Source organism: Chelonia mydas, chromosome 8 (genome assembly GCF_015237465.2).
Source record: "Chelonia mydas isolate rCheMyd1 chromosome 8, rCheMyd1.pri.v2, whole genome shotgun sequence".
NCBI lineage: Eukaryota > Metazoa > Chordata > Testudines > Cheloniidae > Chelonia > Chelonia mydas.
This window is the reverse complement of record NC_057854.1, coordinates 72,848,743-72,866,100: the sequence shown is the minus strand read 5'-3', so window position 1 is coordinate 72,866,100 and position 17,358 is coordinate 72,848,743. Positions and strand designations below refer to the sequence as shown.

The window sequence follows — 17,358 nt, the reverse complement described above, 5'->3', positions numbered from 1 at the left end:
ATGCTAGATTATAGCACTTAATCTGAAACCACAGGAAAAAAGCTTGCTGAAAAAGACGGCTTGAGTGGTTATCAGAAGGCCAAAAGATTGAAATTTGGCTAAATATAAACAAGTTGGATACACTAAGAAATTCAAATCTTTGTGACAGGAAAAGTCTCAACACCAAATTCAGCATCAGAAAGAGGTGTCTATATTTATAGTTTCTAATGGCTAGTTTTCAAATGGCCAATTATAAAAGTGGTTATATTTAATATCACCATGAATGTAAGGCCCCGTCTACACTACAGCTGCACCCACGACCACTACTGTTAAAAACACAAATCAGTCTTATAGCACAGACAGTTAAAAATGCATATTCAAATGGTGTCCCTTGAACCATGCCAAAGCCTTGGATACAAATCAACTCACAATCAAGGCTTTGGCATTGTTCGGGAAAACAAAGTGGAAGTACGTGGTAACTCAGTCAACAGACAAAAGCGGAATAGTCCGGTCTCTTGACATAGTGGTAGTTTCAACATAGACAGGGCCTTTAAGAATCGAACCATGGTCAGAAGGAAAGAAGTGAATATTACAGGTTCTACTGTTACAATTCCATGTTCTCAAAAACAATGAACAGAGTCTAGTGAAAACCTGACCTTTACATGTGAAAATTCTAGTTGTGTGCAGCCAGCACAGGCTAAAAGAGTCACCCCATAAAAATTAAAGGAAAAGATAAGGTCAGAAACAGAATCCCTCAGCCTCTGCAGTACAACAAAACATTAAGGACATCTTATGTAGTTTACTGAAGCAGGCAAGTGTTTGGAATCCAAACCATTTCCAGTACTACAGTCCAACTTATTTACCAGACTGACCCAGATTTTAAAAATGTCATTGTGGCCAAGGAAGGGAATTTGAACTGAAAACTGACTTTGCAACTCTAAACGCAGAAGAAATGGATATTGAAATGAGCCCAGCCAGTAAAAGCATGAACATCCCATATAATTGGAAATATTCCCTGTAAATTAATTTTCACTTTGTAGATTTTTTTTAATTCACACAAATTAATGCACAGTTTTTCTTACTAGCAGCTGCTAAGTGTCAGCACTTCCTAGGAGAGGCCAGGCTGGAGCATGAAAACAATGTAATGCAAATATGTTACCAACCTCTTATGTGCTAAAATACTACAAGGCATTCAGACAAAATGGTTCCATTATACTTATATATGTTCTTAGGATTGGGAGAAAGCAGCTCTTCTGTCATGCCACCAAATGCTAAGCACCACAAGACACACTTGTCATTTATCCTTGGTAAAGGAAGTCTGGTAGGAATTCTGCCCACGTAAAACAACTCACAGAGACATTAATGTGCATATGTATTAACAGGCCATGGTCAGAAAAGTTACTTACTTCTTCATGCTAAATCTTGCCTGGTTTAGAGTTTGTTACAATCTTAACATTTGGCCTAGGTTCCTTGAAAGGATCATGAAGCTTCTATAAAATCTGGGTCCAATTTCAGGCCCCTAGACCAGTTTATAGTTTCAAATCAAAACTATATGAAATTCTGTATGATAGCTTTGCTATGAAATCCATCAGTTTCAAATTAAGTTCATGCTGAATTTCTCTCTTGATCTCAGAAATACCTAAGTGCCCTATCACTTTATCTGAGTGCCAAACATTTTGGGGTTTGTTCAATCTGAAACAAACCAAACCTCAGGGAATCAGCTCCCAGCACAGACTGAAGCAAAAGAAATTGTTGGCATAAACCCCTGTACAGGAACACTGCAGCAATTCACATAGCTCTAACAGGAAACTTTGATGGTGCATGAAGAAATCAATCAATTCTGGAAAAAATAATCCATGTACTTGTTTAGAACGGGATAGACGGAGCTGAAATGACATTTTCAGCACTCTATTTGGCTATTAAAAATGTAACTCATTACTAGTAATTGAAATTGAGCATCCATTTTTCTCATTATGCGATCAACTGAATACAGAGACACTAGTTTTATTTTTTCTTCAAGTGCTCTTATTTTCAAGGTACTGTAGTTATAAGAACATACAGAAAAACTGAGTAGTACAGGTGTCACCATATACCTAGCAATATGAAGAAGGCGGCGTATTCCATTTGTTGTGCCTTCTGAAATACCAGTGAGAGGATGGCTTCAGAATTGGAAAGTTGTTGTTCCTTTTTGACACTTTGCAAAATCAAGTTCTTATCTGTTATGCCTTCTTGGATGATCTTCAGAAATTCCTGTGCCTCTCCTGTGAAAGAACAGCTGAGAATGCACACATCATCTTAGCTCTTACATTGAAATCATATTTGTCTATAAGGGTCTGGCAGTTGTTATGGGGGTGCTACTGACAGGCTCATAAGGAAAGAAGATTTCAGTTGGCTATCTCCTCAGCTTAGGATCCAGGGCAATGAACTATGCAAATGTCTTCCACAGTTGCCTTCACCACCAGCTTTGCATAGCGTGGGTGGTACCACTAACAGGCAACATTCTTATGCGCACTGATAATACTAATTTGCATTATTTTTAGATGTAACATATTTATGAAGGACATCTTGCTGTGATAAAGAGCAAGGGTGAAATTGCATGACCTCCAGCACTGGAAGACTAGCTTCCAACTTCACTGACCCAGCCAATGGGAATCATAATAATCAAAAACCAGGTGACCTCGGTTATTTTGCTTCCTTTGCTGGCCCAACAGTGCTGTTGGGGCATGGTATATGACCCATCTCTTTTCTCAGACTTTTGCTTGACTGGGGGTTTGGTTAGTTGCATTTGCGGTAAGCCTATTCTTTCAAAAGATTTTGTAAATTTTTTTTTTTTTTTTTTTTAAAGTGTGACCATGTGGTTTGAGGTGTTTAATAATTAGGCACATTTGATACATTAAAAAGTAAACATAAAAGCTTTGAAGGAATATGCTTTTTAGCAAATGTATAAAATCTACATTTGTGTAGATATTTGGTTTGGCAGAAAACCAGAAAAAACAAACAAAAGTTTTCAACAGAAAACTTCTGACTTGACTAGAAAAACGTTCATGACCCTTCACACCCACCTCTCATAATACCAGAGCAGCCAAATTAAGTACTTCGTATTACTATTCTATCCAGTGGTGTTCTGGAAATACACAGTTCACCAAAAGATGTGGGAAAGAATCTGGGCTGATCTTCAGTCAAGCAGAAGAATAGACATTCACAAAAATCCAACCCGAAACTAAATAAAAGGACGTAGAAAGTGGTGGATTTTCTGATGTCAGCCAAAGAAAGCAACCCAGAATGACTAAGTCTCATTGCAAGGAAACACTTTTGAGTAATTCCGGTGTTTAAATAAAAACATTCTGCAAGGTCAAATTAATCAATGAACAAGATCCATGGACCTGGTGTCAAAGGAAAATCCTTTATTTATATTTACTTGACAACATTCAAGAAACACTGCACACAACACACAAAACAACACTTTCAAGACAGACATGGCTCCAGCTCTGAGCCCTTGAATGGACAGTACAGGCAGGGAGTAAATAGTATTTTTCTTTGCAAACTGAGAAAACACCAGAATAGAATAAGCAAAAACATTTACTCATATAATATACTGTGCACTAGTGTAACAGCTTCAAATAGAAGATCTCAAAAAACTTTGCAGACAGTAATTAGGCCTTGCAACACCCCTGCTTACTCAATAAATATTATCTCCATTTTACAGATGGGGAACTGAGGCAAAGTGAGGTTAAGGACCTGATTTTCAGAGGTACTGAAGAGTCATAGTTCCCATTGACTTCACTGGGAGCCGCAAGCATCAGCTCCTCTGAAAAACAGGCCACTTTTATTTAGGTACCAAATATGGTGTCTAACTTTTGGTGCCCAGCTTTCAAAAATGTTGCCTGAATATCTTCCCAAAGATCATTCAGTAAGTCTATGGGAGAGTCAGCAGCCCCATGTTTTAACCATAAAGCGGTCCTTCAGAGCTTGATTAGCCAAATGTAATGGGGCAGAAGAGAGGAGGAAGAGAGAGAAGACACTAAACAGGTTTGAAGAATTGGGGATCAGATAAACAAGAAAATTTTCAATTAAAAGTATTCTGGGGACTGTGATGCTTTGGGGCATCACAGCCCAGTAAGAGGTTGTGTCACTACTTGCCCTGTAACCCCGTGTGTGTCTGTGCTGTACAGATCTGTCTCAGAGCCCTGCTCACAGCAAAATGCCCTCACCCTGCGTTCCACCAACCTGGCTAGTTGCAGGGTGACTCCAACAGCCTCTCCAATCTCAAGTCCTCCCAAAACCACCCCCTCACTGCAGCCCTCACAAAACCTTATTAAGTTTAATGCTCCTTTAGAGAGGCAGTACAAGCACCAGTCTGTTAGTGTGGCTGAGGATTTTACTCTTCAGTTTGAAACACTGCACTGAGATGATTGTGTAATAAAACAAGTTTATTAACAAAGAACAGATATCTAAGTGATACCAAGTAAAAGGAATTGAGATAGAAAGTAAAAATACACTAAGACTAAAACCTAGCTTAACCAACTAGAATCTTTTGTTCAAAGTAGATTTCACCACAGTTCTTCCAGCATGGGCAGCCAGTTCTTAGCCAGGGCCCAACACAGACCTCAAAGTGCTTGGTTCTTTGTTTCTTCTAGTGAAGGATATGAAAATGGCTTGCTCTTTCTCCACTTTTAGCCTCTGTTTTACCTTTATCTTCAAAGTCAGGACACTCTCATGGGGGCTCAGCTTGCTGTGTCCACCAGGAATCTCACGCCATGTTAATTTTTGCAGTGTATCCTTGCCTCCCATTGTGATACTTAAGTGCCCATCTCCCCCACTCACTAGTTTGATGGCTTTGTTTACCTTTTCTATAAATGTACTTTTATTGCCTCTTTGCTCAATGTAGAGTCTGTATCACCCATACATACACGACACAGTAATATTAATGATGAGCATGTTACCAGTTCGCATATTATACCTTACAGGACACCCTTTAGATATAGATTATGACACTATCAAGCTTGTCAGGACAGTTGAGGCTCATTGCTAGATATCACAGAGCAGTTTGCCTTATGGCACTGGGGTGCTCTGAGGGTCACAGGGAAACGTCCCTATTTGGAAAACAAGCCGTTTCATATAATCAAGGTACATTACACAATAGATATTTAAAATATATAATCTACCTTATGTAAAGTAAAATGTAATTTTAATAAGTAGCTCACATATGATACCATTCATACATGTTTTAAATCAATGCCTGGGAGAAATAGCTTCCTCTCCCCCACAATCAACTGATATTGAAAGATGACTTGACAAAGTATCAGGAGATATGACATGAATGTTTGGAAATAAAAACCAAGGGAGAAATATAAATTAACGCTCAGAGTTGCACGAGAGCATTGTACACTCTGGATACCTACTATATTTTTTCTTTTCTGCTCCTTACTGTATCCGGTTTCTTTCCCCAGCAATTTCAACTGATCCCTGTGTATGGTCTCCATTGTGTTTTCACGGTTTTATTCTTAACTTTAAACTCTTGGAAGAGTGTATTGATACATAAAGTCTCAATAAATGTTATTTAAAAAAAAAAAAAAAAATCTATCCCAAAAGCACAATACTTGAGCTTGCAACCTTGACATTCTGAATCACAATTCAATATTTAGGATCCTCTAACCTCAGTTCATAGCAACTACAATGCTAAGCATTAGAACCTTGCTTTATTGTTATGTCAACACAGTGATGGAAGTGGACAGGGATTCTCCCAATTTCAATAAGGCTTCTAGAGTAAATTTAAGTGAAAGTAAAACACTATATAAAAAAAGAACCAACTGGCCACAAAAGAATTTATTCAGTGCTGTGTTCTCTTAACTACCCAAATTGAGCTACCCTAGTGATTGCCTCAGATACACTTGCTTGCAATGCAGCTCCTACTCTGACGAACTGATCTCTGACTCTCATTCACCAGGAGATTTTACACAGAAATCAGTAGTACAAGAGGGATATCTGTCTTATCAAACTGTAGGAATGCTCAGTGCCAATGAGCTTAGACGTATACCCTCACTCACATTGAGTAGAGCCTCCTCACTACCCCAACAGTCCCATTGATTTCAACATGCTCAACATCAGTAAGAGCATCAGAATGTGATCCCTGCTGATTATGACAAAAGCTCACTACAGGCAAATCATAAATGTGCTCTGCATTTGTGTCTAAATGTACCATCTTAAATTTTAGTTATTGAACAAAGGTGCAGATTTACAACATGAGACACCAAGGAGGATGGCAGAATACGGCAATTTCTAGCTTTCCTAAAAAAAACCAAAAACAAAACAAAAACAAAAACAAAAACCACAAACCAAACCTACTGGCAGAGTATGTTCTCGTTCAACGTAAGCAAGGGGTAAAGAATCTGGCTCCATATGTCTGCCATCATATATATATTTACCTGTGGATGTCACAGCTCTTTTACACACTTACTCATGGTGCGAGTGGATAGTGACTTCAGGTCTAACATCATTTGCCAGCACTGTAAACATTAGTCAGAGATGTATGGTAGTAGCTCTTGACTAATCTAGCAAGGTGGCTGGGAGACCAACCAGATCTCCTACATGGCAGTAGAAAGCACTATTACTAACAACATCCCTTATTATTTGAGTAGCATCATGTTCTCATTCTGGGTGAGACTTGTCCTTCCCCTCTGGACACTTTTGTTCTTGCTGAGACTGCAGCAATATTCCTAATAGCACAAGTATAAATATATGTAATTTGGAGGCCCTATTCTCTAAAAGAGAGAAGGTACATCTCTTGTAAACTATACTTGTACAGTAATTGTTATGTGAAGGAAGATTGTGAGAAAGCAACAGTGTATGATGTCACATTCTTCTTTTGATAACATCTCTGGGTGCATGCACTTTCTCATCACATAAAAATTAAAAGGAGTTCAACAGGTTCACAAGCCAGGCCAAACAAGCAGGAAGCAATTACACCTCACGACCATTGCCCTATAAACCATATGGAGAGGAATATTACGTGCTCTGAAGCCATTTACCCAGACTGATTTGTTGGAGGGTAGAAAGAAACAAACAACTGTTCCTGAACAACCTTTCAGCTTGTCTTCAAGCACTACTAACAATATAGATTCAGTTAACTTCACCCTTAAAAGGAGAAGGCTGATCTGATCTGCCAGAAGAACAGAGCATATACAATTTCGCTCCTTCAATCAAAGGTTGTGTGATGAAATCTGATTGGTAAATACATTTTTACAGTATAACTATAAATCCCAATGTAGAAGTTCCATTTGGCTACTTTTCTTAACCATGCCAGTTCTGAAATCCAAGCAGCAAAATGGGATCTCATATTCTTTGCACCTTATTAATCCACTGTGTTATACTCAAGTTTGTTCTGTTTTTCCTGACTCTGGCACCCACCCGAGACAATCTTGCCATTCTTATGGGATTGTCAACAATACTTTGCCTATGCTCCATGACTGTGTTTTTACAACTTTGCACCCTAATTCTTCTTCTCTATCACTTACTAAATAACAGTAATAAATAATAGTATCCCTATTGAAGTCAGTGGGAGTTTTGCCATTGACTTCAATGGAGCTAAGATTTCACCCTTTGAGTGTAACATGTGGGCAAACCTAAGTAGATATCCCACAAAATGGTATGAGGAGGATGTCCAGAGCCATTGAAGGATCAGCATCTCTGAAAATCAGGACATTTAGGGACTGATACAGTGTTCACTGAAGTTAATAGAATGACTATCTGATGCAGGTTCTTAGACTTCACTCACTATTGTAAGTAACTGAGGCTTTCAGTAGTGCTCCCAAATACTTCAAGTGGAATTGGATCGAGCTTTTGTTTAAGTGTCTAAGTTTAGGTACTGACATTTAAAATTTTTGGCCAGAATATTTTTATCTTTACTAGGACAACTAATTAGACCTGCCTCTCAACACACACACACACACCAGAAATTTCTGAATCTACAGGAACAAAGCAACAAAAATTATTAAAATTTACAATATTTAAAACTTAATCAAACCACCAGCTAAGACTTTTTTTCATTTTAATCTATGAAATAAGATGCAAAAATTTCCCTTATAATTAGCAAAATGCATCAGATTTCATTTTTTGTGTAATAATTACATAGAAGCTGACCTAAAACATGGCTTGTGACTTTGGGCCATCTCACTAAGGGCTGACTCAAGCTGAGCACCAGCTCACGGTCATGCCCATGTTGGCTCAGCCATGCCAGTGTAGCCTTATAAGTAGAGGACAGGAGTTCTAGAAGAATACAGTACAGCTCTTATAAAACAAACATCTGGGTTAAATTTAAGAAGGTACCTGAAGTGGAGTTTCTCACTCTTCCTGTCTTGCAGGGGATACTCCTCTAGGACATCTTGAATCAAAGGTGACTGCTGCCTATGTGTTCTGGAGAACGGCAGGGTTCCCATATGGCTAAACATATCACAAGATCTAATGGGAATGGTCCCCTTTTTCTTCCTAGGGAGAGTGCCATGGATAGAAACATCTTGATAGGAGTCTAAGCGATGCTCGGTCAGAGGAGGTTTGCTGCTCAAAAGATCCATAGAAGAAGCCAGTGAGAACTGATGGTTCATCTGTATATTTCTGGGGAGACTTGAAAGTTTTCCAGCAGCTATCATTCTCAGCTCTGAAAAATAAAAAATTACCCACAGCGTTTATCAATCACTAGTGCTGCCATTTTAAATGAAATTAAACAACATTGTTAGCTGTTGTCTCTATTAACATTACACTTCTTGTATTAGAAGGCAGACAATTTATATGCTTTTCATATATACACTAAATTATGACCTAATCTCATAAATTCCAATCCTGCAGATTATTATACAAATGTACTTAACCTTTATGCATGTGAATAGCCCCATTAAAATAATTGACTTAAACACATATGCAAGTGTTTGCAGGATCTGGGCCATAATCTGCTATTACCTACAAGGTTTATCTTCTTATCTGTTGTTTTACCCGGAGTTCTTAGAAACCATTCCATTTGAAAGGTCAAACATCAGTCTGGAATCATTAACTGAAACTAAATTGTCAGGAAAAAAAAACCCCAACAACGTACAGACCAAGGCTTAGTTTAAAAGATTGTTAGTCTAAATTCAGTAGTGGGCACTACAGACCTGAGGCAAATATTTTTAATAGTTTGTAAAACAAAGGATTTTATCCAAAAGAGAAGGGCTATAGATTACTGGAATTCTTTTCTGTAGAATACACAGGCCAACTGAGTCAAATTCACTACTGGTATAAGTGGGATGCAACTTTACATTAGAGGTGAATTTGGTCAATTATACCCTGGCCTACAACAGAGAGGAGTCTCCAACGTATCTCTGCCAACATGAACAAAATTACAACACTTGATGTAAATTCATAGGGTCAGATTCTGGCCCCCTGATAAGGCTGCTTTCTGCCACTCCACAAATATAAAGTAGCATTAAGTGACTACCAATGGATGCCTCTGGTTTAGGGGAATCCAGAGGTCCTGTAGTGATGGCTACACCGGCTCTATGCCCCACTCCATCCACTACCAGCTCCAACATCAGGACATTGTTAGAGTGCCAGGGGTCTTTGTGGGTTATTGTAGCCAGGCATAATTTAGAGCAACACTGAGGCTGATCTCACTTATGTCAGGGTTCAGCTCATAAAACTATCTTTACACTCTCCCCCCTCCACTTTAGCTGCACCACAAAGGCCTCGGATGCTGCTGAGAATCTAGCCATGGACTCCACAAATGTGTTGTGACTTGATAAAAACTCCCTCCCGTTTTTTTTTTTTTTTTTTTTAAAATAAAAACACTATCTGTAATTAGAGCAAGGTATTTATGGTAGGACCTTGATGACATCACTTATAATGTGAAAGTGAAAAGTTCCAAGTGCAGAGGCTCTGTAGAATTGCTCTTGCATGTTGTGTAATGTTTATGGGAAGTTGTGCTCTTGTAGATGGAGTCAACTAACAGGGATTAAATTAAAATAAAAACCTTTCAAGAGGTCTTTCTCACAGATTATGATGTGTCCCTTGATGTGACCACTAAATCTCAGACCCTCCTATTGTTTACATCTTCATTCAGAATGTGGTTTGGGGAAGTCATTTCTACCAGGTGGCAACAAAAAATATTGCAAGTTCATTCAAAATTTTACTGTGTTGTACAGGCTGCTTTGCATTTTTGATTACCCATGCCAACATAATTGATTCAGAGGTAGGTCCAAAACAGAAAATGCAGGATATAGATCCAGGGCCAGATTCCCAGCTAGTGTAAATTGGTATAAGTCCATTGGTCCATATACTAAACAGAGTATTAAGGCTAAAAAGTTAACTATTCCCAATCAAAGTCAAGAAACGAAAAAAATGAAGGTTCTCAAAACTCACACTAACATTGAGGCTGGAACCTTAATTGAGTAGGCACCCAAACCCCATATTTACAGGAGTTTGGAAGTCCCAGCCTAACTTGCCCACACTGAGCCAACTTTTAGAATTGCCTCTGATTTTGCACCTAATGATGGTACTTACTATCTTCATAAAAAACCTTGAGACTGATAAGTGCAAAAGTATTATAATATAATAAATGTACTTTCCTCAGCCTCCTTAACTCAAACATATGAGGGATTTTCCTCAAACTTGCTAGTAAATTCATCTCTGAGCTGAGACAAAGCATATGAAGTTTTAGTCTCAAAAGTTACAAGCATGCAAAAACAAGTGGATATAATAATAGAAGTTGCAATGTAACTTCAGCTATAGATTTTGGTGATAGCCAAAACTGTGATAGACACACACATTAACCATAGACTTCAGACTACTTCCTATGTAGTGATATCTAGACAAAGAGGACCACCCACCTGCACCAATAACTTCCATTATCAAAGATATTAATTTCTAAAACAACAACCTGACAAACTATTTCAGTGAAACAAGAAAGGCTCATCAGGTTTACTTTTCCAAGTATTAAACCATGAATTTGCTACTGCACATTTTAAAGCACCTTCACCCCCCACATGAGCTACACCATAAGCCCAGTTTTCAAATGCATACACATTGATGGGATATGTAAGTCTAGTATTTGGATACTTAAATTCACACTTCGGTATACAAAATGAGCATTTAGGTGCTGTTTTGAGAATTCACATGAGAGACATAAACATCCTGCTTTCACATTTGATAAATTATCTCTCCACTTGCAAAATATATGTAGCTATACTTTAATTTTAATACATAAAAATTTCCCCCCTCAAAATAGGTCTACTCAATTTTTCTATAATCATGCCTGCTAGCATCCTCACCAAGGGTCAGAAGTAGGACTTGCTACTCCTTGATGGACTCGTAAAAGCAAGTCAAGATTCAGCAACATAACCAAAACAGTCAGCTCAGTAATGCAAATTGCCAGATTATCTGACAAGTTTTGCTTTTGCTGAATGTCAAAGCTCCAAGGAATGAGCCCCTTTTCAGCTGGAGATTTTGGAATGTTTCAATTGTTTCAGTGTATGAGCCAAGCAGGAATGCTTGAATTTACTGTAGATGCAGTCCTAGAAAACTACACTCATTATTAGAGAGCACTCTTTGCCTGCCAAAACAGTTTCAATCAACAGCTGACACAATGGGTCAACATACTAGAGGGTTTCTGAACAAAAGGGACTGGAATCCCAGTTCTGAACACTGCTGCTTGCTAACATGCAGTCACACTAGAGTAAAAGCCTGGGAAATGGTATAGCTTGCTTCTATTTAGGGCAGAACAAAAATTGTTTCAGTCTCCTATAATGCTAAATCTATGGTAGGAATTTTGTATTTTCATCATAGTACAATATCTCTGTCCCCGTTACTTCCCCCTAGCCCCATAAGAAGAGCAAAGACAGCTTTTGACCATCTGTGAAGCAAATTGGTCTTAGTCAGCTACAGAAGAAACAAAAGACTCCAGATCCAGATCCTAGCTAATAGACAAGATGTTTTCCAGATTCCGTGCACAGATTTTGAAAGAACTCACCCACCCTTTTATTATATTGCAAACAGAGGAAGCATGGACCAAGAGGTCTTTAAATGACCATGTACATTAATGAATGTGGATGCACTGGGAAATTTTGCAGAGGGATTGGAAACAGGGTGAAGGCATCTGTCTGCTGGGAAAAACCAAACAATATTGCATTCCAAAACAAAGATTCTATTCACATCATTGCTCAGACACCAACCTGATATATGCCTTATAAATACCTAAGATGGAGTATTCAAAAAGCTATTTTGACTCTGATTTGGGAATAAAAATGCCAACATTATGGTTCAATCTGCCTTCCTGAAGCAAACACCTCTTCCCTACCCCCGCCTTCCCTGGAGATGCTCTGAAGTTTTTCTACCTTACTTCACAGAGTAAATGGTCCTTTTGGAGAAGGAACAATAAAATAAGTCTAATGGTGAAAACTGTAACTCCAGTCTGTCCAGGAGAAAACTTCTCATTTGGCCACAGAAATTAGATTCACTCCTGTCTGCCCCCTTTGTATTTGTGAAATCCCTATTTACAGCCTGATTCAAGAATCCCATGAAGTCAATGGGAGTCTTTCTACTTATTTCAAAGGACTCTGGATCAGGGTCTTAAACTGTCTCTTTTCAAAATGCTAAGCGATTAGTGCATTGTTAGATATTTATGAAAACTGATTCATATCACACTCGAGTTCTGCTCCAAAGCTCATCATATAGAAAGATGCCCATTGACTTCAGTGGGGGGTCTGTATCAGGCTCTTTGGATGTATGTCTTACTTGGTTTGGTTGTACTGTACTATAGATACTAACCTCCTTCCTCCCCCCATCTCACCCCTGTCTCTAGTAATGGAGTTAAGAGGGATGGAGCAGAGTAATATGTGCATATCCAATTCAAGTAAACAAACTATTTTGGGACATTTAAAGGGACACAGTCAATTTAAAACACACACCTGTTTGAAAACGTTTTACTTACAGTACTATTATTACAAGTAATCCCTAAGAATATTGTAATTGAAAGATTACAGAAAAAATATATTTTTCAGTTTGTTTACTTTGCACATTTGCAAGCACTTTGTGTATAGTCCCTTTCACCATTTTCAATGTATAGTCAGCAAAGCCCTGATCCTGAAATTGAACTGGCACTGGCAGCCTTCTGCACGCAAGTGAAGGACCCATGCAGAGTCAATGGCAGGATCAAGGCCTTCAGTTTTCCCCATTGCTGGTGTGGGTGGTTTTTCATATCAAGAGAGAAGAACCGCACATTTTAAAATAAAATAAATAAATAAAATAAAAAAGGAAAATGTGATTGAAAAACCACAGAAGTTGGCAGGTGGCTTGGATAGATGTAGTAGCTGAAAACTACTTTGAACTTAAAAAAAAAAACAACACACTTTTTTTGCATTTGTCTAAAGTAACCAAGAAAATAGTTAAAACTCAAACAAGTATTCCTGCACCAACAGGTGCTTCCATAAAATTATCTGGGATTAAAAAATTCCTGCATACTACCAAGCCTTTGATACAGGTATTATAAAATTAATTGGTACTCTACCCTCCATGGCAAACTGGCCTGAAGACTTTGAAATGAATACAAAGGTTCAGGGAATCCATAACCTGATATGATAAAGGGGGTGAGTGGGTGAGAGCACATGCAAGAGTTCAAAGGATCTAAACCTCTATCAGGAACAAGCCAGAGTCTGCCAAGCATCAAACACATGAGATTACAAACAGACCAGAGCTTTGAAAAGGCTTCTGAAAAGATGTCAAATGTACTTACAATTAAAAAAAAAAAAAAAAAAGCTGATTAATCCTTATCCTATATTATGATAAGCTCACAACCTATTTGAACAGTTTTTTATAACCATTATTCTGAGTCAGTGGAAAGCATATAAACAAGGATGACTTGAGCTTACTCAATATCAATTTCAAATTAAAATAAAGCTGTGGCCAGCCTATGTTCCATACCATAGGCTGAACAAATCCCCCATTGTTTGTCAGAAACGTTTCAGATCAGTCTTTTTATCACATCATTTCATTAGATTTATAATAACTGGCCACAAACTAAATTTTGACTTTTATTTAAAAATGTATGCATAAATAGTTTTAATACTTCAATTTTAACTGTTCTTTGGGATTGTAAGTCATTTAAATTGTAACATGATCAAGATAATTTTGTAGATTTTGATTTAAAAGCTAAAAATGCATTTTGTCAAGCAGAAAACCTCTACTATATCATCATGAATGTTTCTATGATGAACATTTAAAAAAAAAATTCTCAGCCAAATTCTGATATCCATACTTAGAGAAGCTCATTCTGAAAGATTCTGAAAATCTGAACACCTCCCAGAAGGTGCTGAGTGCCCTCAAATCCCAATGAAGTCAAGCCTTTAATTTTTACAAAGTCCTTAACCAGGAAAAATTCCCATTGATTTTCATTTGCCTAAATCAGGAGACCTGGGTTTTATTCCCAACTCTTCCATGTCAAGACAAATAAGAGCATGTCATGTCATTTCACCTGTTCCGCATCTATACAATACCTTGAAATCTCTGACTTAAGAAACAAAGCTATATAAAAGCTAAGCATTAAGTATTCATATTACTTACTTAATTTTTTACTGAGTCCTAGTATCTCGTCATTTGGCCCTTTTGCCGTACTATACAATTCCCTGAAAATGTTACATACCCCTGTTAAGGTAATATGAAATTAGACCCACACAGTGCAACTGCTCATTGATTTTGAATGGCAGATCAGCCAACAAACACCCTTGACTAGGGATAAAAAAAAATTCTGGATCCTCCTTCTCTCCATTCCTGAAGATAAAATGGTGGTCAAATCGGAGTATTTTTCAGCTAGCTCTTTAAATGAAAATCACTGTTTCCTAGGGGTGCTGGAACAATTTGTATAGTGGGGGTGCTGAGTCACTGAATCAAATTGTTACTCCTGGGGGGAATCTGTGCCACTGCGCGTGCGCAGAATTCATGTCCCCTACAGATTTCTTTGCTTTCCCGCATAAAAATGACTGACAGGGAAGCAAAGAGAATCTGCAAGTGCAGTCATGCACCACTCCCTAGCAGAGCAGGTACATTGTTTCAGGCACCCAGAGCAGCCAGCAGAGAGGTAAATCACCATGGGGCGGGGGACACCCAGGAGCCAGTGGCTCCTATCCTGAGCCAGGATCAGCTGCTAGTCAGGTCTGGGCTGGAGGCAGGAGAGGACAGGACTTCTTCTTCCCTTGCAAGGAGTGTCTGGGGCAGTGTCAAATCCACCCCCAGAAACCTCCCCCTGCTGCAGGAAGCTCAGCATCATCCCCTGCTTCCTGTACCCATTGCTCCTCAGTTGTGGATGGGAAGGGTCACTGTAGGGGGAGCTGCTCCCACATCCACCCAACCCCCATGCATATGGACCTCCCATACCAGACACCCTTGACAAGCTTCACCAGGTACATCCACAACCCTCCTAGCCCTCCATACCCAAACCCCACCTCACTGAATCTCAACCCCCTACATCTGAAGCCTCCTATACCCAGACGCCCTGCCTTTGGACCCCTGCCCCCAGATTACCCCCACTGAGCTCCCTGCACTCAAACCCCCACCCTGACGAGCTCCACCCCCCCGCACCACCCTGAGCCCCCACATCCAGACCCCCACACCACTAACCCCCAACGAGCTGCACCCAGACCCCCACCCCAAGCCCCACTCCCCCCACTGAGACCCCCACACCCAGACCCCTCCACTTAGCCCCAACCACCTTCACTGGAAAGCCCATGCAGAGTCCCATTGCTCCTGCACCTTGAACCCCCCCCAAACGAGCCTCTGTGCATCCAGATCCCCCCACACATAGACCCCTCCTCCAGAGCTGCCTGCACCCAGATTGTCCCACACAGAATCCTCTCACCACACACCTGGATCCCCCCATGCTGAGCCCCGCCACACCTGGATCCTGCCTGGTTGAGCCCACCTGCCTTGCACCTGGCACAGAGCCCCAGGATTTTTCTGGGGCAGGTCCAGGCCTTGTGCTGTGTTAGGTTCGGGCCCAACCTCACCACATCACTGAGTCTGCGTCCTGCAGCTGGGAGAGGACTGCAGGGTGATCTCCCACCTTCAGCAAGCCGGTGGCCTGTGCGCACCACTGCCATGCTGGAGCCTCTGCATTTATTTATTGACAAAACTTGCAGAATTTTAAAATATTGTGTGTATAATTTTTAGGCACAGAATGCCCTCAGGAGTAAACTGTAAACCCTGTATATGATGGAAACCACTTTAAGCCGGGGTGTAGCAGCACCCCTAGTTCCAGCGGCTATGCAGACAGAGACAGACCAACCAACAAGACCTCCTCTCTTTTTGGCACGGAGAAGCCATTTATTGTTATCAAGTTGTTCTAGTCCCAGGATTTCTCTGCGTTACCAGGCACATCCCCATGAACTATTTCAGAGTTCTTTCCAGTAGCAAACATACAGCTCTTCTATCTTATACTAATAATGGATTTATGTAAAAAACAGTAACAGAGGGGGACAGGAAGCAGCATCTTGGTATGGGCTCCTCCTTAAACAAAGCAAAATTATGTAATCACAAATGAGGAGATCGGTTATTGACTTGACACTCAACATTGTATCTTTCCTTTGGCTGCTGTGTGGAACACGAGCCTGAACGCACCAGCTGCTTTTGGCTTTTAAAATAATAGCCGTCGTTTACCGATCTTTGATTGTGTATTGAAGCAGTTTCCACAGAGCCCATCCCCGTGGTAGCTAAACTCCGAAATCTCTTCCTCTCAAACGCCGCAAAGCTCTAAACGCCTAAAATCGAGACCAGATTTAGTTTAGAGCTACCAAAATAGTTTAGAGTGAGTCAGCTCTGAGCTCTTCTCCTGTCTCCCCTCCCCCTGGGAGACAAATACAACCAGCTATTCATTCGTCATGCAGCAAAGAAAAAGAACAATGTTGTCAACACAGTTACATAGCAGGCTACTTCTCTTTCTTTGCTAGCTTTCGAAGAGATTAGTTGAAAAGTTTGTCTCCTCGAAATGTTCTACCTCCAGCTGTGCCCCATTCAATTAATTTCCAAAGCAGCTGAGCCTCCTTTGATACAGTAATCAGGGCAACACATTGTAAACAAGGACCACCACACCAAACTATTAGAACAAATACATATGTTTTTACACACACAGACAAACCCAGCATATTTTTAACAAAGCTCACTGATCATCTGGAATATGCAAGTGCAAACGCCAGCTCCGTCTGTTCAAACTAAATTAGCTAGGATATTTGTGGGCAAATTCCAGTGCATCACGATTACCATAGTAACACTTTTCATTTAGTTAATAATGACTGTTCATTATATAGACCAAAGATCTCCACATTAAAGTCTCGTAAAAGCACCCCGGTGGAATCATTGTATCATTACTGG

At 39.7% G+C, this 17,358-nt stretch overlaps 1 protein-coding gene across 2 annotated transcripts in view; it reads right to left on the bottom strand.

Moving 5' to 3' along the window:
- BCAR3 (BCAR3 adaptor protein, NSP family member) overlaps window positions 1-17,358 on the bottom strand; it is a 96,340-nt gene that overhangs the window by 78,286 nt on the left and 696 nt on the right. The window contains exons 1-2 of one of the 2 annotated variants that reach the window (XM_043521495.1): window positions 16,648-16,981; window positions 8,305-8,632 (exon numbers count right to left, since the gene is read on the bottom strand). In XM_043521495.1, the coding sequence (XP_043377430.1) occupies window positions 8,305-8,624 (320 nt within the window). In that variant the 5' untranslated portion in view covers window positions 8,625-8,632; window positions 16,648-16,981. Of the gene's footprint in view, window positions 1-8,304; window positions 8,633-16,647; window positions 16,982-17,358 lie in introns of those variants that run through there. The other variant, XM_037907682.2, reaches the window with a different exon arrangement.